The sequence below is a fragment of the Liolophura sinensis genome, chromosome 7, assembly GCF_032854445.1.
Source record: "Liolophura sinensis isolate JHLJ2023 chromosome 7, CUHK_Ljap_v2, whole genome shotgun sequence".
Taxonomy (NCBI): Eukaryota; Metazoa; Mollusca; class Polyplacophora; order Chitonida; family Chitonidae; genus Liolophura; species Liolophura sinensis.
Window position 1 is genome coordinate 31,395,315 of NC_088301.1, and position 23,494 is coordinate 31,418,808.

Here is a 23,494-nt window from a genome sequence, read left to right on the forward strand (position 1 = left end):
AGCATATAGACCAAGCAGCTAACTATAAAACTGGCGTGCGTATAGGAGATTGCCGTGGTTTGGGAAATAGAGGGTCCTTCCGTGATAACGGTGTTATTCTCGAATCTGATGAATCAATCATCTCGTACATTATTCGATAAACGCGGGGATGGCAACTTGGCTCATCAAACCAGAAAAAACTGATGGAGCATAACAAACAGGTCTCGTGGTTTGACCTAGCTCGACTATTCGTCAAAACCACTTCTCTCCCAGCGCTGGTGTACCTCTATACCGCCACAAAAGATTTAGGTGACTGCGAGGGAATGAAGAGAGGAGCGGGTGATTGAGATGCGTGGGTGTGTGCGGGCATGTGAGCGAGTGCATGCGGCTCCTGAGAGCGCTTATTGTTGGCTGTACGATTAGACTTCTTGGTTTCTGGTTATTTATTCATTCATTCTAATGATGATTATTAATTTTCCCTTATTCGTTTGTTCACCTAAAGTTTTACAACGACTTCAGTTTGTTTCACATACTGGTGACCCAGTTTTCTGATTATAGCACCATTGTGACAAGTACCCTTGGTATAGCGGAGACTAGTTTTTCTGTTTCTTTGATAAACCCTTGATGTCAGTGTGAAGAGTTCCAATGGCGTCTATATGTACGGTCGACGGGAGCTCCAATAGCTATTGACATTCAATGTATACGGTCATTTATCGGTCTAAGTAAGCTCAAAGTTTTAAGCAAAATGACATTACCACAGAATGCTGAATTTGTTAGTGGAATACAGATACGGTTCAAGGCCCGAATCACTCTCCAGAGCCTCAACATCGACAGTACATGGCTAACAAACTTCCATCTGACCTCACCATATTGTCTTGGTAGAGCGACGGTTTTCGAAAACGAGATTTGGTTTCCAGATTGCCTATTGATAATTCCTCGCTCTTCAGAGACCAACGTACTTTTATCATAACCAATTGGGGCGATGAGAAAACGCCATTTACAAAGGTCTTCCATGGTCAAATCACCTGACAGGATTGGCTGGTATAAGATTGATTACCGCCGTTATGGCAGGTGGTACTCGCTATCATGAAGGGCATCAACTTCTCTCTAGGTTGCCGAATCGCACTTCCTCTGTAAGAGTGAAGGAACGTCCAGGAACCAATAAGGCTGCTACCATTTGTGAAGAAGGCCATAAATTGGAGCAATTAAGTCATCAACATCCTTACCAAATGTAAATGCTGTCTGTCTATTGCGTGTTATATTTGGTGCAGCGTGTCGCTAATGTATTCAAACGTCGAATGGTGTGACCGACCAGTTATATACTAGGTATTCTGACCGTCCCTCATTAAACCATCACCACCAAGCTGCTTTCCCATACAAGCCAATTAACAAGCCACTATTCTGCGTTTGCGCAGTGACCAAAATTTTTTAAAATAGAATTATGCAGTTGTGGATTTTTGCCTTTAACCAGGGCGTGTCAAGGGGATCTCGCGCGCTCTCCATCTCGCTGACCAACCTATGATACCTTAAAATCACTGATGTGGTGCTGCTAAGGTAAGCAATGTGATACAGTCAGTCAAGTATTGACACATGAACGTCTCCAACTTCTTATGCAAAATAACAGTATTACAGAGTTGCGAATTCAAGTGTTTTACACAAAGCCACGCGTCAGCCGTCCAACGATAAAACTTTGCTGATTTAATTGCCAATTTTTCAAATTGCCCAAATGGATACACCGACATTTGAAACAGGAAACTGACATATAATACGAAGTGCCCCGGCTCTTTAAGACGAAGTTCTCTAAAAATTGGGATGGAATTTGAAGCAAAAGAAACAGAAGCTTGACAGGCAGAGTATCACGTATACAGCAGAATCGATTAGGCTAAAACCAGTCTCGTGTAAGCTAGTTTTTCTCATCAGAATCTGTATATTGTGGCACCTGATCAACTCATGAGAAAGATTTTGTAATATTGTACATCTCATCGAGCACTGCTGCCACACAAAGCCAATGCCTTCATTGCCTTTCAAAATAGATTGCTTGGTATCAGGTAAAGCACTAAACAGCAAAATCTGATGGACTGAAAGTAAAAAGTTCCCTGTACGATTCTGAATTGCGCTAAACATATCTTTGTATCATGGTCACATGACCAGACATACCTATTTGATATCGGACAATATACTACGAAAAACGAAGCGACCACCGAATGAACCAGAATGGGGATATCCCCACACACAATTTAACCGGAATGGGAAGAGCACTTTGCAGAATGAACGAGAATGGGTCATCATCTTATACCACGAACATTAACAGGGATATCATCTTAGACAATAAACCGGAAATGGGGAGACCATCTTACACAATGAACCTGAGCATTCTCTAGCACTGTAGAGAATGAACCAGGATGGACAAACCATTTTACAGAATGAACCGGAATGGGGAAATTCTAACGCTTAGCCTTACATGTATGTATCCATATATAATACGTGTGAAGAACACATGCAACTAAAGTACGAATTTAGAGTTCAAAGTCCAGTTTGTTTGCATGAAATATTTTCATTTAAATCAATTTAAAGTTGTTTATAGCTCATATCTGTAAAATATAATTAACGGTTTATTTTGATCTGGCTCATTTTATGAAAAAGACTTCAAAATTAATAATTATTTCTGAGAGCGTTGGTCGCCAGAAGGGTTTGGACATTAAATGAATGCAGAGTTTGGTGTAAATAAAAACAACTGTCAGCCTGTTTCATCGCCAGACATGCGTCAAAGCAAGTGCGTCAAACTTATCAATAAATTTATCAATTCATTTAATTGATTTTATCACCTACAAGGCGGCAATCAGTATAATATGAATTGAGAGAAAGTACCTGACAAAGTTGCCAGCTTAACGCTGAAAACAAACCGAGCTGGTTCCGAATCTGCCGGCTGCTTCGAGACCAACGCTTTAGTTAAATGAGCCAAGGATTACACACGGTGACAATCAATGCCCGGAGCTAGAGTTTATTATCTCCCGTAAAAGCCTGTAATGTTAAAATCGTGCGAGAAGTTGTCTGTTTTACTTCATCCTTCTAAACAAAATTATTCCACTGAGAGACAGCCATGTGTGGTATAAAAAAAAAAAAAAAAAAAAAGAAAGAGAGAGAGCATTGTGACAAATTGTCGCCAATGTACTGTGTACCTATTTAAATAAAAAATGGACGATATTTTTTCATTTCAAAGCGCTGGGGTAATCGATTTTGAACACACTGAGAGAAGACACGGCAACATGTGAACATGCCGAGTAATTGTCGTTCTTTAATTATTGGTATTAATACTGTATATTCTTTTACCTTTTTGAAGCATCTCTATTTCACATCAAAGTAATTAGTTAGACGTGGGTACCTGTCCTTCGAAAAGAATCGTACTAAAAAGGGCAGTAGGGTGAACTATGCGAATAAAAAACAGAACATCAATAGGATTAGAGACAAAGAAAAGAATTTAAAAAATACATGTAGTATAACCTCAATTCATTCTATAGGGATATATTGATGGGACAAGACTATTATTCACTGAATAAGCTTAAACGATGAAAACTTTCTACCATACTGGGACTTGACTTCAGGGTGTTTTATTTTTGCAAATTACTTAACAATAATTACACATCCATGACAAATACATCCTTAATACAGTAATAATATTTATCCATATTTTGTGGATCAATCCGAAATGACAGGCATTTTTAGCACAAATGTCTATTATCCTGAAAATAATTTGATTTCAATCAGCTTACTCCTTTACGATAACGTCATTCGAAAGGCTAGATTGTTGTTGACAGCAGCGTGAATAATTCTAGCTAATTAATTTCAAGGTCAAAATATTTGACGTTTATTAGATTTTGTAAATTCAATAAGGTAAGTCAAGCTCATAATCAATAGATAGTCCCAACAGGCAACATAGAAGCTTGATTTTATTCAACTATATTAATTCGTTCTACAGACACGTCGATGTTGACTGTTTTGTGTTCTTCTACAGCTGACATGTATATACAATAAGCTGAATTAATAAAATATCTGCCATATATTCGTTGAAGACTAAGACTGATATATATAATTAATATATAATTAGTTGGATTTCTTTGATTACATATTCCGTAGGATTGTGGAGTATTTCAGTTTAATTTCAATTTAGAGAGATTCCTCCTCAAGATTTTTAGAAGAAAAAAAACATTACATGCATACATCTATTAATTCGGAAGCAACTGATTAATTTGTAAAGTAAGGAAACTAAAATAAAAACATAATATTGCATGCGGTGTAAACAAAGAGCGAATAAAAAACGTTGTGGTCGGAGTAACAAGTAAATAAAATAACCCTCCAGACAAATCAGGTTAATGTTGTGGAGTACGTAAACAAAAATGTTAACAACATTGTGAAGTAAGTTAACAAATTTACGTTTGAAGTATGCTATCTTTTTACTTTGCATAATTAGTTTTACATTCATTGGTTTAATATTTAAAAGAGACACGAGGACTCACAAATATTCGGTGAGAAAATCGGTGTCGGTCTTTAGAATGGACATAGATAACATCCACGTTTTTGATTAATTTTGCACACCGCTTATCTGAATCACCGAAACAAAGAAATTGTATTACTGATTGAAAAAGTAAACGAAATTGCCATTGTTATTTTGGATTGCTTGTTAATGAAGCCTTCAAACTGAGCCTTCAGTCACATAACGTATTAAAATTAAATGAATAAACTTGTTTATCACCTAGCCTATTGCATATAGGCCACCATCGTCAAACTGAGCCACCAATCAACACCTGTCTCAGTCTTTTAAGCGACTTCATCTCGGTAGGCGTCAAACCGTCAATAACGCAGTTGTCAGAAAACAGTTCAGTAATGACTTTATTCCACAAAAGGGTAGGAAACAGTTGAAACTCCGCTCGTTCGTCCAGAAAGACAAAACGTCCCGAGGGGAAATTCGTTATTATCCTTCAATCGATAATGCAGATGAGAACTTCGGTCCGGACCAAATAAACTCACGTGCTATTTTTCTGTAGAATCACTGGAAGACCGAAAAATTTCTCCGAATGGGGTTTAATTATCTTTGAGATGGCTGAAAAAATATTAGTTTGAGAAAATATTAAATATCACGCACATATGGTATTAAACTACCTAATGTGTAATTTATCTGTAAAATCCACATCTGTTGTTTTCGTCTCTGATTCATCTAACTTCACTTGAGCAGATCAGGCAAGATGTTTCCAACAAATTTATAGACATTTATAACCTGACTCTGTTTAAGCTAAAGTCACAAGACATGAAAATTACATTAAACAGTTACAAATCTTTTAATAACGAATGATCTGACAATTTTATGGCCTACAAATGAGTAATTACATTTGATTAATAAACAATATAAAGCACTGTGTTTGGTAACTGTGTACTTTGATTTCCCTTGAGCACTTTAGAAGCTAACCACAAATCACACAAAATGTTTCTGTCCTTTGAAGGCTTTGCGATTAGAAACTCCATTTAAAAATTCCTTAACACGATAGTAATACAGACAGAAGGATTGTAAGAAATACTTACTTCAAATCTTTTGCATGTATTTTCAAATACACATCAATCAATTTTCTGCAAGATAGCCCCAGCGTTTAACGGGTCAGGCGATTAACCAACGCCCTTAAACATTTCATTCATGCATCTCTCCACCTGGCAACTCGAGTCTTGTGGGTCTATGCACCGAATTGAAAGACTGAAGACACTAAAGACGAGTTGAGACACTAAAATCTATAATCAATCACAGTAGTACATGTTTCTACCACATCAATGGAGTCACACGTCCATATGTTTAAACAGCAAAAGGATGGATGGTGGATAAGACATAAGATCAAAATATGGATTGTATCGAATGTTCATTTTCTTTGATGTTTTCCTGCTTTTCACTATTTTGATCTCTGATCGTAGATGTATTTGTTCTTGTATTACGGCTTTAGGGGTGTCAGGTGCCGTCATGCTGTAGGGCTGGGTAATTTGCTATTATTTTAGTACACATGAAAAGTTGAAATAAAACCCGAACTGAAGTATATTGACCTAAGGAGGTATTTCACCATTTGTAAGTCATCACAATTTCGTCGCTGTTCTGGTCCCACTGTCTATACCGTAAGTCTGCTTACTTACGCCTGAATGGGAAACCGATGTCTGATACGACAATTAAACAATCCCAAATTCACTAATCCGCTAATAAAGTTCAGTATATACTCATTTTGCTGGTGTCCGTTACCAATGGTTTCTGTCCTGTACGGAATATTTGCGGAAGTTCATCTTTAACCTTTAGTTCGGGTGTACTGATTCAAAGTTATCCTGAAAAATTCTGTGAAGACTGATACAGTTAAAAATGAAGCATCACGAGGAGAAAAGAAAAAACAAGTATGAATGTATAATTATGTCTGTGGATCATTCTCACGTCATTGCCCAACATATCGCCTAACCTCGAATCAAAACCAGACACGGTTACTTCCTCCTGTATTAACACGATGCTTGGGGCACCGCAGCTATCCTCGAGAACCAAAACGATTCCTAGTTGTCTGAATGCAAACGACATGTTTAAACTCGCCTTGAATGAAACCGCCTAAGGATGCCTGCATAGCTATGCCAGAGGAACAAACGAACAAAGAAGCTGTGTTGAACATCCCAAGGGGTAGCCCCACTTGACCTCTAACTAACATATTGCCTTTGATGGTAAAAGAAAACATGGCATGAGGGAGTTCCGCGGCTGGCAGCCACCTTTCCTTTCAATCATATTGAATCTTGTCAAAGATCGCTTGCCAACGGCGTTCTTTCTTTCCTCCGTAATACATAACAGTTTTCATTCTTCACAGACACATCTCTTTGGGCGATAGCCCCCTCTGTGAAAACACACTGATACACTCATTTCCACACACTAGTTCTTTACTCTGAAATAAAGTCTATCGGTACTAAGAGGAAATAACAGTATTACCAGGGCAGACAAAATATGCCAATGGACTTGTAAGGAGGATATTTGACACGTTTCTTGTCACCGGGGCTAGAAAAGTGAGAGTTTTTGTAAAACGAGGTCAAACGACACCGGTATATTCTAAATCAGTAAGATCAAATAAATTGCAATTAAAATTACTGCCATTTTTATTTATTTCTGCTTTAGCGTGTGTGCTAGGGAGGGTGCTTTGTTTTAATCTCTGTATTGTAGTCTTTAATATTATATTCCTGTATAAAAGATTCTTCAGGTGGGCTAAACATATCCAAAGCATGGTCATTTTAATTAGCTTTATGTGTTTGTTTATTAAACGTGATGACAGCACATCGTTCTGAGTGATTATAGGCGACTGAATAAAGCGTAATTAACATCGCTGTATTGTTTTTACCTTTTTCAGCTTACGTCGTGGTGCGATAGTGAGCATATAAGTAGCTATTTTAGAATTTACATGAACAGTTGGAATAAACCCTTAACAGGTGTAAACTAAACTAAGATGCCGTATTTCAACATATTTGCCAGTTATTACTCCATCGTCTCTGTATGGACCTAATCTCTGTGCTGTTGTCTTTTATATTGTGTTCTCGCATACAACCAGGATTCCACTGGTGACCAAGCTTCCTGGTTGGTGTGCGCTGGGTTCATGTGATTGTGAAGACTTCTAATAGATAGCGACGAACATCACTGTATTTTCTGTTTACATAATTCTGCTTAAAAGAAAATTCAAGAAATAATATATAGGAAGACGGGTAAAAGAGGGATGGAAAGAGATCTAACGGCCACAGACATTTTTTTCTGACCTGCTTGGTAATTCTATAAATCAACTATTAATCATGAATTAGAGTCCATAGGATGCGCCATGTTAAGACAACCGGAAACATGGTGTCCCATCACTCCTTGCACACATCGTCAAAAGGCAAAACGGGTTTTGATGACCTAAGTGGAAACAGCTGCCTCTTCTAGCTGTATAAATAACTGACGCTTGATTGGTTAAATCTGATAACATGGCGGGCCTTTCGATTATCTTGATGTGATAATATTATATTATCTTTTATCATCCTTTTAATGCTGTCTGGGAAACAGTTAAAGAACTGGGTGGGGAGAGCATTACTAACGTCATATATTTTAATTTGAGGTGATCCTTCAATAAAATAAGAAAGGTTACAATCAAGCAAGAGGTCCCTGCAGGGTTGGTCTTAGATATAGTGTGATTGATGTCTAGAACTGCTCTCGCCCCTTGTCGCAACATGTGTCATCATAGCTATCTTCTTGGGGCTTGCTCACGCCGCATGTCTAGGGTTGGTGTCAGCATATCTATCTTTATGGGTCCTACTCTCGCCGCATGTCTAGGATTGGTGTCAGCGTATCTATCTTTATGGGTCTTGCTCTCGCCACATTTCTAGGACTGGTGTCACTATGTGGTTCTTTTTTGGGGTCTGCTGTCGAGATAAGTCTAGGATAGGAGTTACTACATTTTGGGGTCTGCTGTTGCCACATGTCTAGGATATATTTTACTATAATTATCATTTTGGTGTTTGCTGTAGCCACGTGTCTTGGATAGGTGTTACTATATTTATCATGTTGGGGTCTGCTGTATCCACTTGTCTTGGCTATGCCTGGCCATATTTATCATTTTGGTGTCTGCTGTAGCCACGTGTCTTGGCTATGCCTTGCCATATTTATCATTTTGGTGTCTGCTGTAGCCACGTGTCTTGGATAGGTGTTACTATATTTATCATGTTGGGGTCTGCTGTAGCCACGTGTCTAGGGGCGGTGTCACCATGTGTATCTTTTTGGGATCTGCGGTCATACCTAGACGTGTGGGTATGTTGTCGCCACATGTCTATGATTGGTGTCACCATATTTATCACTTCTGGGACTGTTGTCGCCACTTGTCTTGGATAGGTGTTGCCATATTCATAATTTTGAGGTCTGCTGTCGCCACATGTCTGCAGTCGGTGTGACCACCTGTTTCGTGGCTGGGTCTGCTGTGTCATGTCTAGGATGGATGTCACCATGTGTGTCAATTTTTGTTGTTACCTATCTTGGATTAGTGTCAGAATATGTTTCTAATCCACGTATCTTGTCGCCACTTTTTGTTAGCCCCATGCCAAATGCATATATTTCCTGAGATACACATTTGTGAAAATTCCCAACTATCCTCCGCTACCACCAAATTCTCATCACGCGTCATAGGCTACTAGGTAAAGTTCGAATACCTCAGGCTATTTAAGCATCACTTGGCGAGTTAATGCTGATGGGACTTACTAACTGCTGTGTATCTGTCGTTTAAAGTTTATAGGCTCACCATACGTGTTATTGGGGAGCTGTGAAAAGCTATTAACGTAGTATAAAAGATCACAAGTTTAGATACCGCGAGCGAATGCCAACCGTAAATATTCTTTTGCTAAAGTTAATCTCCAGTTGGAATTATTCATCGTTTGCCCCTATGCCCGGCTGAAGGTCGGTGACCTTGTACTCGGGCCATTGACGGGGTATCGAGCAGACTGATTTCTTCTTGTATATCCTCATGCCCGCAACAGCGCAGGGGCTTTATCACCAAAACATCGACTCACAGAATTCGCACAATGGACCATTTTCAATCAAACTGAAGCCTTTTGTCTTCACGCAGTCCAAGAAGCCTTTAGCACCAAGCGACCACTGGGTTACCGGGGAGAAATAGGCCCGCGTTGGTATCGGCTTGATGTGTGTGAACATATTGGCAGTATCCAGATAGCCCTAGAGATGATGGATCTCCACAGCCGTGGCATTGCTGTACCGCCGCTTCGTGAAGATTACAATGAAAAGGAGCATCACTTCACATTAAGTAAATGCCACCTCGGCTACATCAGCCCTCCGTGCAATTTAAAACTACTTTGTTAGGACCGCTGAAGGAACCTGATCCAGTGGGGCAGGGTTTTCTTGCTCTGGTGGGGATTACAAAAGAGCCACCGGCACGCTTTGCTTAAGAATATCTGACCTGGCACCCATGAGCAGAATAACGTAGACATGAGCGATTGTTTTAGAAAGTCCACAACTTTAACTGCGACAGAGATATAGCTATGCTGGTATATATGTATATCCTGACATCAGCTGGCATACTGAACTACACCTAACATCAATGGCTCCAACGTGCAAGAAAAAAATCTATAGTAAATCACGTTTAACTCTGAGTAAATTTCAGTCTGCTTGGAGAGTACAATAGTAGTTATCTACAGATGATTGGTTTCATTCGGCGTTTTGCCAGTTTGTATATTTGGACTTTGCATGTGAAGGACTTCTGCCGAGATACTTCCTCTCTAATATGGAGTTTGGCCACTTATCTCTTCACAGAGAGATCTGACGCGGTCGTCTGGCACGGCATGCTTTATACACGACATATGAGTGGTTGACATCCACTGATCTTCCCCAAGAGTGTGTATAATCAGTGCAAACCACAACTAACAGTATCTCCTGCTACAACAACGGGTGAAAGACGTTGGAGTAGTCACGGTGCAACGGGAAAAAGACGGGATTATCTAAACCAGTCCAGATAGCTCTATAACGTGCTTAGATAATCAGTCATGATGGATTACCGGTGTCTTTGTAAATAGAAGGACCGCAATAGTATTTTTACTATGATTATGGTTTAGCAATAATGAATTATGTACTATCCAAATAAAGGAAGAAAAAAAATAAAGTGAAATAAATCCATTTGATTTATGAGAGTCATAAAATAGTTTACTGTACTAGACGTCCGCATTACTATATATATACGCGCAAAATAAAACACAGATACCAGATAGTATGAGTCCGTAAATTTAGCAGTACGCAGGTTGAACACATCTCTAATGTTTGATTTCAAAGTTCGCTTCTTTCCGAACATAAAATGAAGAGTTATTATAAAACAACTGCAGACGTAAGATGATGTTGGCTTCTGAGCATATATTCCTAATTCCGACATTAAAACCTAACTGTGTAGATGACCCCAACCTCTTCTCGTCATTGCGAGACTACACGAAAAAATAGATTCTCCTGCGTGAAGCTGCGTGACGGAAATCCCAAAATGCTCCTTTTAAAGATTCAGTGTAGTTATAAAAAAAAAACGCAAAAAAAAATCGCAATACAGCTTGTATATTATAAAACTATGCATTTTGATGTCTTCCAAAACATTGAAATGTTAGGGATTTGTGACTAAGTCTACGTAAAAGATTTGTAAAATAGTGTAATAGCCAATTTAAAAAAGCCATACATCGTTGTTAAAATTAGGTCACACTTCGCTGTTAAGTACACGGTCATACGACCTGATATTCTAACATTTTATTTCGTATGGGATCTAATGTCATCAAACTGGGTAATTCTATACCGTGTTTCATGCTGTGGAGAACGCGGCATCCTGTGCTGAGACGCCCTGTTGTTTCTGTATTGCTGCCATTGCCTTATGGGTAAACCTATACGGGGAATGTGCAACTCTGTTAGATAAAGAACAACACAGCTCTCGGCTTGAGAACGATTTGTCAAGGCGGGAAAAACTTCCCCATTAGCAACTTTTGAGTCACACAACTTGCTCATTATGTTTTTATTTAATTGGGATTATTTCGTTGTCCGTGGATAAACTATACCGATGTCGTGGAAGTCAGTTTTCCCCGAGTACGGCGTAAAACCCCTATGAAATAAAGAGATAGAAACTCAATCGGTTGATTAAATACAGTTTTGTTCAATCCAAAGTGCAGGGGATCTTCACGCGCACTGTACACCTCACAATGCGTGTTAACGGTTTACCACCAAATTCTACCAATCAACAGCAAGCTAATATAACTCTATTCGTTAGCCACGAGGTTGATTCAGTTGAAACACAAGCTGCAGCAGGGTAACAGTGCTGAAGTAGTTTGACAGTAGCGCTCTTTGAGTTTTTAAGATGTGGCGAATTTACTGTACAAGGCTGATTTAATCCAACTGTTCACTTATGTTATTCTGATGTTTTGTGGTCACCAAGCATTGATTGTTTTGTTTTAACATTAAAATGTTCAAAAACAGGCCCCAACCGATAATGTACACACATTACTTCATGTAGAACGTATGCACATGTCTGTCCTGTCACTTACCTAATATAGATGCCTTGCCATCAGAAATCGCAGTGTAGTGACGGAATTCCCTAACACCCCATTGGTTATTGAGGAAGAAGGCTATGTTTTGTCTCGAGTTACATCTTAAGTCATCCTACACTAATATTAGGCCGCACTGGTCTTCATAATAAATTATACTCTGGGCATTCATTTCGTATAGGAGCAGTCGCTTCGGCTACACAATCAGGTATACAGGGCCATCAGGTAAAGAAGCTGGGTCGCTGGTTATCGCATAGCTATGCGAGAAAAGATGTTCAGTGCACAAAGCAAGCCTTTCTTCAGTTAGCATCTTCAATGGTACCTGCTTTTGTAAAATTTTGAATAGAACGTTAACAGTTTGTTACTGTAGATAATGTGAATAACAATACTCGATACAAGGAATCATTGAGATACAGCATAACTATGTACTCAATGTCGTCTTGCTATATTTACAAACTTTCTTTGTGTAACAGTTTACGCAACAACGTTTAAGTTACTTCCGACCATCAACATATTGTGTCATTAAAATGTTGTATTATGCTACGTTCTTTTAAACTTAACTGTTTAACCAACAAATGTGTCAATGTATTCCCGATAAACGACATATTGTGTCCTTAATATGTTGCAACATGTTACTTTACGAAACTTTTTAGCTCTACACTGTATAACAACACAATGTTTCTCATGAATATTGTTAAACACGGTCAGTAGGTCATATATTCTTAGAACCAGTCGTGTACTGTTTGACAATGTTATAGACATTCCATAAATATACAGATCCAGTGGTCAGTGTAATTGCCTTCATTATTTTCACTCTGGGGTCTTCACTGTTTCACAGTTTCTCTTGGACATTAAGTGTATTTAATATCCAACTTCTATTTATTTAATTATTCTATTTGTGAAAATAAAGCCATATTAATCTATCATATTAAATCTTAGTATATACATTTAGGCCTCTTGTTTGTCAGTTTGTCTGCTACACCGTGAGCTCGCTTTGTCTGCTCCATCTGAGAGCCCCGTGTTTCCTAGGAACATCTTTAGGCCCTATGTCAGCTCTATCAGAGCCCCGTGTTCTTCGGAACACTTTGTGTCAGCTCTATCAGAGCCCCGTGTTCTTTGGAACACTTTGTGTCAGCTCAGCAGAGCCCCGTGCTCCACCAGAGCACTTGCCTGTCCAGTAACGTACGTGAGACGGTGTTACAACCATATAGCACCATGCTGTACATGTAGTTGCTGCACATGTACTCCAGCTATAAACCATTAGTGTAACACCCTATATGCCAAATTAATCGTTAAAAATTTTTTCCTACTGATTGTTGTCTTTGGAATGGATAAATAAATAATTTAGGAATTGAGAGGGAGAAGAAACTCCTTTCGTAAATTCCAGGCGCATTAATGCTTACACAAGTGTATGTGGAAGAAGACAGTTTATGATGTTTAAACTGGCGTGGTAGTGCGATACAGACTTCTATGTGTATGTTCATCCCCCCAAATATTTCATTATATTTACCCCTACAAAACGTCTTCAAACAGAATCATCCAAATGCAGGTACAGTTTTCAAAGCATCAAAGGCTGTAAGGGAAGACTCAATCCACTGGTTTCCGTCTAACATTTCAACGAATTGTCCATAACCACGCAGCAGGTAAAGGTTTTCACTTCCGGCACCATTAGAAACAATGTTCTGTTCTAATGTAAAGGCGATAACACGTATTAAGAAACGACATCAGGAAATTTACACCGGGCATTCCTGCTGCCTCTATATCATTTTCACTCCAGTTCGATGACTTAGACTAAAGAGTGAAGAGAACCTAAGATACATTGACTGGGTTTGTTTTTATACTCTCATTGCCGTTCACAGCCTGAGTGCTCGTGTGCTGAAGGCATGGACGAGAGGAACATGGAGTATTTGCTCTGACATTACGTATTGAAGCCTGGTAATGTGACCAAAATGAACTGACTTAAATTGACCAAGCATTGACATTGTAAAGCTGTATACCTTGAAAAACTTTGGTAATGTTGCTAAAGTGAATTGGCCTATAATGTGATCATGTCGTGACATTGTGAAGCTGTATAACTTGCAAAATTATGGTAATGTGACCATGCCGTGACACTGTGAAGCTGTATAACTTGCAAAGGTGTGGTAATGTGACCATGCCATGACACTGTGAAGCTGTATAACTTGCGAAGTTGTGGTAATGTGACCATGCCGTGACACTGTGAAGCTTTATAACTTGCAAAGTTGTGATAATGTATTCATATCGTGACATTGTAAAGCTGTATAACTGGCGAAGTTGTGGTAATGTGACCATGCCGTGACACTGTTGAGCTGTATAGGTTGCGAAGTTGTGATAATGTGACCATGCAGTGATATTGTCAGGCTGTATAAATGGCGAAGTTGTGGTAATGTGACCATGCCGTGACATTGTTAAGCTGTATAACTGGCGAAGTTGTGGTAATGTAACCTTGCCCGAGCATTGTGAAGCTCTTTAACTGGCGAACTCGTGGTAATGTGACCATGCAGTGACAATGTTGAGCTGTATAGCTTGCGAAGTTGTGATAATGTGACCGTGTCGTGACACCGTCAAGCTGTATAACTTGCGAAGTTGTGGTAATGTGACCATGCCGTGACATTGTCAAGCTGTATAACTGGCGAAGTTGTGGTAATGTGACCATGCCGTGACATTGTGAAGCACTTTAACTGGCGAAGTTATGGTAATATCATCTTACTGTGACATTGTAAAGCTATGATCAAAGGGAATTGGCCGGATAGGACCATATCTTAAAAAGCCGTAAGACTTGGATTGTTTTAATAATATGACCATGCCTTGACATTGTGAGGCTGTATAACTTGTAACGTTCTGGTATTGTGACCATGCCTTGACATTTTGAGGCTGTATAACTTGGAAATTTCTGGTAATGTGACCATGCCATGACATTGTGAGGCTGTATAACTTGGAAATTTCTCGTAATGTAACCATGCCTTGACATTGTGAGGCTGTATAACTTGGAAATTTCTGGTAAAGTGACCATGCCTTGACATTGTGAGGCTGTATAACTTGTAACGTTCTGGTATTGTGACCATGCCTTGACATTTTGAGGCTGTATAACTTGGAAATTTCTGACAATGTGACCATACCTTGACACTGTGAGGCTGTATAACTTGTAACGTTCTGGTATTGTGACCATGCCTTGACATTGTGAGGCTGTATAACTTGGAAATTTCTGGTAATGTGACCATGCCTTGACATTGCGAGGCTGTATAACTTGGAAATTTCTGGTAATGTAACAATGCCTTGACATTGTGAGGCTGTATAACTTGGAAATTTCTGATATTGTGACCATGCCTTGACATTGTGAGGCTGTATAACTTGGAAATTTCTGAAACCATGCCTTGACATTGTGAGGCTGTATAACTTGGAAATTTCTGGTAATATAACCATGTCTTGATATTGTGAGGCTGTATAACTGGGAAATTTCTGGTAAAGTAACCATGTCTTGACATTGTGAGGCTGTATAACTGGGAAATTCCTGGTAATGTTACTAAAAGCGAACAAACCAAATAAGATCATGCATTTTGAAGCTGTATATGTTAAAGACATCTGGCGATGACCTATTAAGGCCAACCCGATATTTCTCATTCATTAGAACGCTGATATGACAAGGTGGATCAACTTCAAAACAAAACCCCCCCAAAAAAAAAAAAAAAAACGGAATGGCATGGTGGGACCGAAAAATATTACAGGGTCGGATCATTTTTTGTCTCGAAATTTCTACTTTCTTTTCTCGAAATTGCGACATCCTGTCAATGAAACACTCTGATGACACGGAGACATCGTAAGCAGTAATACGCAAGGTGTATATGCATAGTTTGCTCCTAATTGTGATACCAGCACATTAAGTCTAAATTTCCACTTTTTCTCGAAATTTCGACTTTCTGTCAAAAAATGGGCTCCCGTATGTGAAAATATTGAGGCATAATTATATTAGTTATGAAAATAGCAGGCAAAAACATAAATTTCAGACTTTGTGCTTCTTGAACATGTATATAATGAAGGACAGTTATACATGCGCATTTTGAAATAGATAATACCTCCGAGACATTATTCCATTATTTCCGGAATAATGGCTCTGGGTGTGTTAGGCTTCACTCTTGTGCAATCGTGCTTGAATTTGCATTTTGCTTCCGTTGAACAGAGATAGAGAGAAATGGAAAGACAGGGTTGTAGCCGCTAGGGTGAGATATATCTGTCTGAATTAACATTCTATCTGGATAAACCTCGGACACAGAATTTTCGAACAGTGCAATGCACATGAGTAGGACTTAGATATGACTCTATAACACGGTATCACTTTGAGAAAAGAAAAGGTAGAAACCATTCAGTAGTAAATTACAGAGAGTGAAGGTAAGAGTCGTTTAAAGTGCATGGCTTTCAGTCTTCAGGATACACGAGGCGTAGGTTCAAACCCGACATTGGAATGGAATTTATACCTTCCTCCGCTTTTATTCTGTGTGGGATCTCGTTAACAATGAGTGGCGGAGGAGGCTTTGGGAAGTATATCGTTCGTTAGGTTGGATATCTGAAGGTCACACGTGGGAAAATTCGTAAGTAAGACGTCAAGGATCAGTGGTTTATGGTGGGCATTCGGCTTCCCATAAATCTCATTGTCACAGCAGAGGTAAAAATTCTTGAGTATGACTTTAAACAACAATTAAAACAAATAAATAAACAATCGAACTAATACAAGGGTTACACGTAGGTCTACTTAATAAGTCTCTTTTAAGGTATGGTGGCAAGTTATCCCGTTTGACAAGACGGCTTCAGGATGGGGTTCCATAAATAAACCAATAGGTACCTGGTATTTGGCCTGTGATCAGATAACATTAATTTGACCAGACGTTATGTGATTAATCATGCCTATCGGAGCCGGCCTAATTTGGTTAATGGCAAGCCTGGCTAACCCCGTCTCACCTGCTCATCGCGTGCCACCTTTGTCCTCTGATCAGATTTCATAAGGCTGTCTTTCCGATACACATATCTCTTACCGAAGGCCAATTTACTGCCACTTGTCCCTACTTTAACTCTGGTAACATTTTAATAACTTGGTTAACGGTTACCCACAAGATACCTTAGCAATTGTCACACTCATACCTTCCTATAATAAAGTCCTGTGTCCGGCAAATGAATGGCTCCACTAGGTAAGGAACATGTACAGTCATAGTGAACATGTTCACTATGGACTGACAGTTTTCTTTTTCTTCAGAACTACAGCTTCGTGTCGAGGGAATCGGGTTCAAATCCCAAGCACTGTCACACAAGAAAATTTAAATTTATATATGCGTAGGCTTTTTTCGCCTGGTGGTGATGAAATTAAGAAGTTTCCCCTAAACTGATCGCCTTGATGTCAATAAAATATAATAGTCTGGTGTTTCATGATTGAAATCTCTTGTACCATGTAGTGATGAAGGTGACGCTACATATTTCATCTCCATGTTGTAGGAACTTCTTCAGGTTTGTAGGAATATATGGAAAGGTGTGATTATTGGAAAGCGCTTCCGGGCCCAAGCAACTGGCCAGTCAGTCGTTTACACTGTCTCACAAGTGTAACAGACTGTAAAAACATTTGAGGACGTCACATGTCACCTGGATGTCAATAATGCCGGCAAGTGTAATGCACTGTTTGGTTCCAAGTTTGAAGAACCATTCTTGAAGAACTCAGCGTAGAGCATATATCTACAAGACAAAACTAACTGTGTAACGTTTTTTGTTCCTCTTCTTATTTTGTTTCTAAACGCAGCGGGTCATATGGAGTTTAAATCACACGCGCCAAACTGTTGATTACATCATGTTTTTGCATTTTCTCGCCTTCATCAAAGTGTCAGCCAATTATTCTTCTAGACGTGAGAATATAATGCCACTGGCTGTAATTGTTCCGGTGAACAAGACACTCAGGTGTCGAGGACAAGGGCTAATAAGCTCGTATTAAAGCAAGCTGTGAAGCGTTAATTAAATGCAGGGTTCTGTTCTGTGTTTTCCGGCACTTCCGGTGATTATGATGGGCGCAGGTGCTGATACTGCCGTATGAAACAGACTTTTGTGACAGATGTTCAGAACGGCGCCAACTGTGCTCAGCATCTGACCGGGTGACAATATACATCTGCTTAAAGAGGCTCTGGTGAATTGACATATCTCGTCTCTTCCAGAATAAATATACGATGAATTTGACATGTTTAGATACGTGTGTTTCTTTGGTATACACAGACTTGCATATCAGATGACTTTGGTAAAGCATCATTTAAATCCTGACTTAAACAGATCATCGGTATGATAAATCACACGCGTAACTAACACAACAGAATATGTCGGGATGATAAATCACACACGGGTACTAGGCAGATCTTTGGTATGATAAATCACAGACGAGTAACTATGACAGCAGAACCTCTATGATAAATCACTGACAGCAAAATCTCGGTATGATAAATTACAAGCGCAACTAAGACAACTGAATCTTGGAATAATAAGTCACACAAGCGCAACTAACACAACAGAATATGTTGCTATTATAAATCACAGGCGGGTAACTAATCTGTCAGAACTAAAGAATAATAAATCACAGACTTAGCCAGAAATCACATTTAAAAAAGCTAATGCTTTAGAACCTTGCACAACTAAGAAGGGTATATGATAAATTACAGCAGCGAGTCTAATACAAAAGAATAACGGCATTAATCAGATAAATCGGAAGCGGCAACTGAAGACTGCAGAACCTCGATACGAGACATCACAGACAGAAGAAATCCTAGGTATGAAAAATCACAGATGGATGACTAAGACAGTAAAGTGAAAAACAAAGAAAACAGAAAAACACAGACACAACAGAAAAATAAACACAGAACAATCTCTATAAAGAGATAGCGATGACAGGATGGCAGTAACTTATATTATAAGTGTAATCCTAAGAAACAGAAATGATGAAGACTTGATCGTAAACGGTTGTAGGTTCCAAAGTTTCCCTCAAAAGAATGTCAAAGTGCAGCAGCTGAAATCAATGAGGTCTCAGTGTTCTTCAACATTTATGCCCCACTTTGTTTGTGTTGAGTACTCCGGAAAAGTAATTACGAATGAATTGCAGGTAGCTGGGCGAAACCCTCTATATTTTCAAACGTCACAGAACCATTGCAGATATATAATATGCACTGTAAGTAAGTCAGTGAGTAGACTTGGGGGTTTTCAGGTAGGCCTGGGTGTAGCGTACAAGACAGAAGCCATCACTTCCGTTTTCGTTTTAGGAAATAGGCAGTTCCAAGCAAAGATACTATAAAATATTCTCAAATGCACTCAAATTCTTGCTATTATTTTAGAATAGCCTATATTGTTTGAAACGTAATTACGTTTCAAACAATATCACCGACCCTGATAGCACAGTTGGTAGAGCGTCCGCTTCGGGAGCGGTAGATCCAAGGTCAGTCCTGGATCGAGACACACCTAAGACTTTAAAAAGAAGAAGTTGTAATTACCTCGCTTGGCGATCTGCATTAAGGGTATAGTGCAACGACTGGTTGACCCGTATCAGTACAATGGTTCGGGCGGGGACATCGTTAAGGCATCTCAGAGAAGCAGCACTAGAAAATTTGTTAAGTGCGACCTTAAACCCCAAGCACTCACTCACTCCAGACCAACTCCAAACGTGAACTGTGCACGTGTTACCGTTCGAAAATTTGTTCCTTAGATTTATTAAGCGGGCCGCATGCATTATAACCTTTTCAAACTTTAGTATCGTTTTGACACTATAAATACAAATTACTATCAGACACAAATCTTATATTGAATTGAAAGCAATATTTTGTGCTTTTCTTGGTAAGTACAGAAAATTTTGTTTGACTGGCAAATATTGATTTTTGACGAATATCTCGGGTATAGCCTCTTTACAACTATGAGAAAATAGCAAAAACCTTGAATTCACGAAATCCTATCCTATTTCGCCCAGTTTTAACGCGGTAGAATTCAATGACGCGACTCGCGAAGCGCTATAACTCTTTTGGCTGCACGGGTTTTTCGTACTTCAGATGTGTAGCACCGGTGACTGTATATTTTAGCCATATTTTCTCATTTGAAAACCTTCAGGTCCAGTAGATTGCATTAAGTTCTGTCAGGAAAGCAGTAGCTTAAAATGAGGGCTGGCGTACGCTTGGATGAGCGTAGAAGACGCTCCTTGTTCGCCTGCTGTTGCACTTCAACAAAAAAAATCATTCCTAAATCGCAAATAATAAACCAAGAGAAGCTCTGCCTCTGCTTTAACTTCTGTACTTCGTGAGCGAACTGTTTCTGTGCAAATACAGACTACTTTTTGCCCAAGGAGTTGTCATCGGTAATTTAATCCATGTGAACAATGTCTCAGGTTTTTGATCACAACTGCTTTTTCTGACCAACGCTCTCGCTCCATTCTAATTGAAACAGCCTTTGAACATGTCAGTCAGTTTATTTTCCGTTCATTACATGTTGTTTGCTTTTCTATTCCGGAGAAAACAACTCTCAATAAAATTTTACGTGATTTAAAGATTTCCCAAGAAATCTTGATTTTTTCAATACATTAAAAATGTTAATGATTTAACTGTTCCATTAATTACAGATACGTTTTCGTTGTGTTGTACTGGACCACAGTTGCTTATACATTTGCCATGCATAGGCGTGGTGACCAGAGCTTGGCAATATATTTTGTAAATATATATTACCTGAATTTACATAGCTATTTTTTCGACAATTGTTTGCCATATAAGGGCACATAGTAAACAAAGTTTAGATGTATATGTAACAGGCTGTACCTGTTAAAATCTTTAACCTTAACTTTAAGCTTTATCTTGGGAAGGCTTAATTGCTAAGCCTTGGATAAGGAACTATAACCATCTTACCGCGTGAAAATTGCTTCGAGTATCTGGGGTCAACCTAGACAAATTAACACTAGCTAAGGTGAAGTGTTCACAGCTAAAAATTGACATACATTTATTTCATTAGCATAAACCATTTAAACCAAGACATCTCTGGCCAGTTAATCCCAACTCACAGTGAGTGGAACACTTCACTCTCCAATCTGAGCTGGTACCGGGTTAACAGGATTCCACGAGGAGTGGCTGTGGCATCATTCCCCATGAAGATTTCTACCATGGACTTCAAATATACTGACGTGGAAATGTCAGAGTTGTTGTCTGCTAATGTTGCCCCCAAATACTTGAAGTGTAGCACTTTGACGACTTTCCATTACTGCCTATATATTTATTTAAATATCATACATCTGCAACCTTTTGCTCATAACTACAATTACACCAGTATGTTTAAAGTTATGGTGCGATATTTATGTCGATTTTCAGCCAGCACCTTGTACATGTACTGGGTGAAATGTTTCTTGTGGCTACCTTTTGCTTAATAATTGTTATCAGTGATGACTTTTGAAAGCCCTGTATCCAGTGACAAAACGTTGTTAACAAAACAGTACATAGTAAACCAGTCAGATCAGAACAAAACCCGCATTATATTGTTTACTTTCTAACTAGAAAATAGCCCGCAACCCAATAAGATGCTAAACCAAACGGAACGCTGCTACGTTAACGCCTTTCAGCTGTCAAGGCTGATGGTGGGAATTACGTGATGGCTCTTATCTCACGAGATCTCATGGCAGTCATCCAATGTAAAGAGATCGTAGCACGTACGATGCAGGAGAACTAATTCGTCGCAATTTTCTTAGAACAACAGTCCTGCAGATTTCTGATATACACATCAGACTGATCATCTGACTGCTAAAAGGCTTTACTCACACTTGGCAATCGTTACACTGATTGACTGCTTGAGTGATTTGCTGAGCTGATTTTGGTAGTAATTGCCAGATTTGATAGAGTCCACAAGAAAGAAAAAATCTTGTCCCTGACAAGGAGCGTGTAAATATAATCCAGTTGATGAGAGTTGCCTGAGTATATTACATCATACAATTTCATAACAATAAAGGCGTCTTGAATCTACCAGGTAACCGTCTTGGAGTGTTCATCTGTACTTCCAGTATATTGCCTATTATTTGGGTTTGAAAACCAACGCTCATTCTGTCAAACGGAATCGGAACACAAAGGAAGATATATTTATAAGACGGAATTCTAACGACCTATGGCGGTAAGAAGCCGCGTCAAAAACTTTTCATTAGGCCTGAGCCGGAACATCAATCTCTGCAACCAAAGGATGTTATCATCGGTGTTATAGATAGACTAAGAAGGAAATAATACAGGCTCGCACTCTGTGGTTAAGAGTGGGCTTTGACTGCAAAGACTCCATAATAACGAGGTTCGGACCCCAAGGGGACAAAACAACGTGATACGTGGCTAGCAAATGTTTGATGAAAGAGTTCGTTTGCCAGTGTGTTGACAGGGAACTAAAAGGCTAACCCTGAGCAAATTTAGACGCAAATTGGATGATCTTTGATAAAGTCTGGTTCCCCTGTTTGTTCAGCTATCGATAGGTTGTCTATGAGAAATGCCCACCAGATCCCTATACGACCCATTTAGTCAAAACCCGTTAGCACACGATCAACCACTCTGCGCCCTTGAACAGCACGGCGACCAAACTGCTTACACCATATGGCTAGACGTGTTATAGGCCTTTACTTTGCTATAATACAATTTTCTCACATTCTGGTGCATCCACCGGTGAGCTGAGTTCAGTGGGTACTGGTAATGGATTTAAGTAGCAAACATTTAAATTCACACCTCTTAACCCTGATGTAATAGCGAACAAATGCAAATTGCAATCAATTTAATTTTTTTTAAAAAGTTTTTCAAACGTCTTTAAAACTTGTGAAAAAGACTATGAGCCTGAGACATCTATTTAAAACAGAAAAACGAGGTACTTACCAAAAAAGCAGCAGGCAAAGACGATGGCATAACTCACGATAAAATTCACCCGAAACTCCAGGCTTTTGTCGAAAGGATTTGAGAAGGTTTCAGTAAAGGCGGGCGATGTCTGGTTTTCTTCATTGCCCAAAGACTGAGAATCGTTATAACCCAGGACTCTTTCAGAATTATTCCACGACATGATCGGGCGAACTAGTGACCCTGCCATAGTAGATACAAAACAGCCAAGACAGAAGACCCAAACTTTGACAATGCGAACAATACCAGTTGTTTACGGTGAATTAGAAATATCCTTAAACCACGATGACAGCCGCGAAAGTAAGTAATCATTAATAATGCTGTTTCTTTCCATTGATCCAATTTGGAATTGTCCTTGGTTTCTACTTCATCTAAAATGGCCTTTACATTATTAGACGGTGGTCACTATGTCCGTTGTTGATTTATCTAGATAAAATTCCAAACCTGACATTGGTTGTCAGATTTAAAACTTGTTGACCAACTTGGCATCTGTCGCCGGAATTAACTGTGTACAACTAGAGCTG

At 39.2% G+C, this 23,494-nt stretch overlaps 1 protein-coding gene across 1 annotated transcript in view; it reads right to left on the minus strand.

The window, feature by feature from the left end:
* Positions 1–23,133, minus strand: part of LOC135470844 (trissin receptor-like) — a 57,862-nt gene extending 34,729 nt beyond the window's left edge. The window contains exon 1 of the mRNA XM_064749891.1: positions 22,953–23,133. Coding sequence (XP_064605961.1) covers positions 22,953–23,133 — 181 coding nt within the window. The remainder of the gene's footprint in view (positions 1–22,952) is intronic.
* Positions 23,134–23,494: the final 361 nt, after the last annotated feature.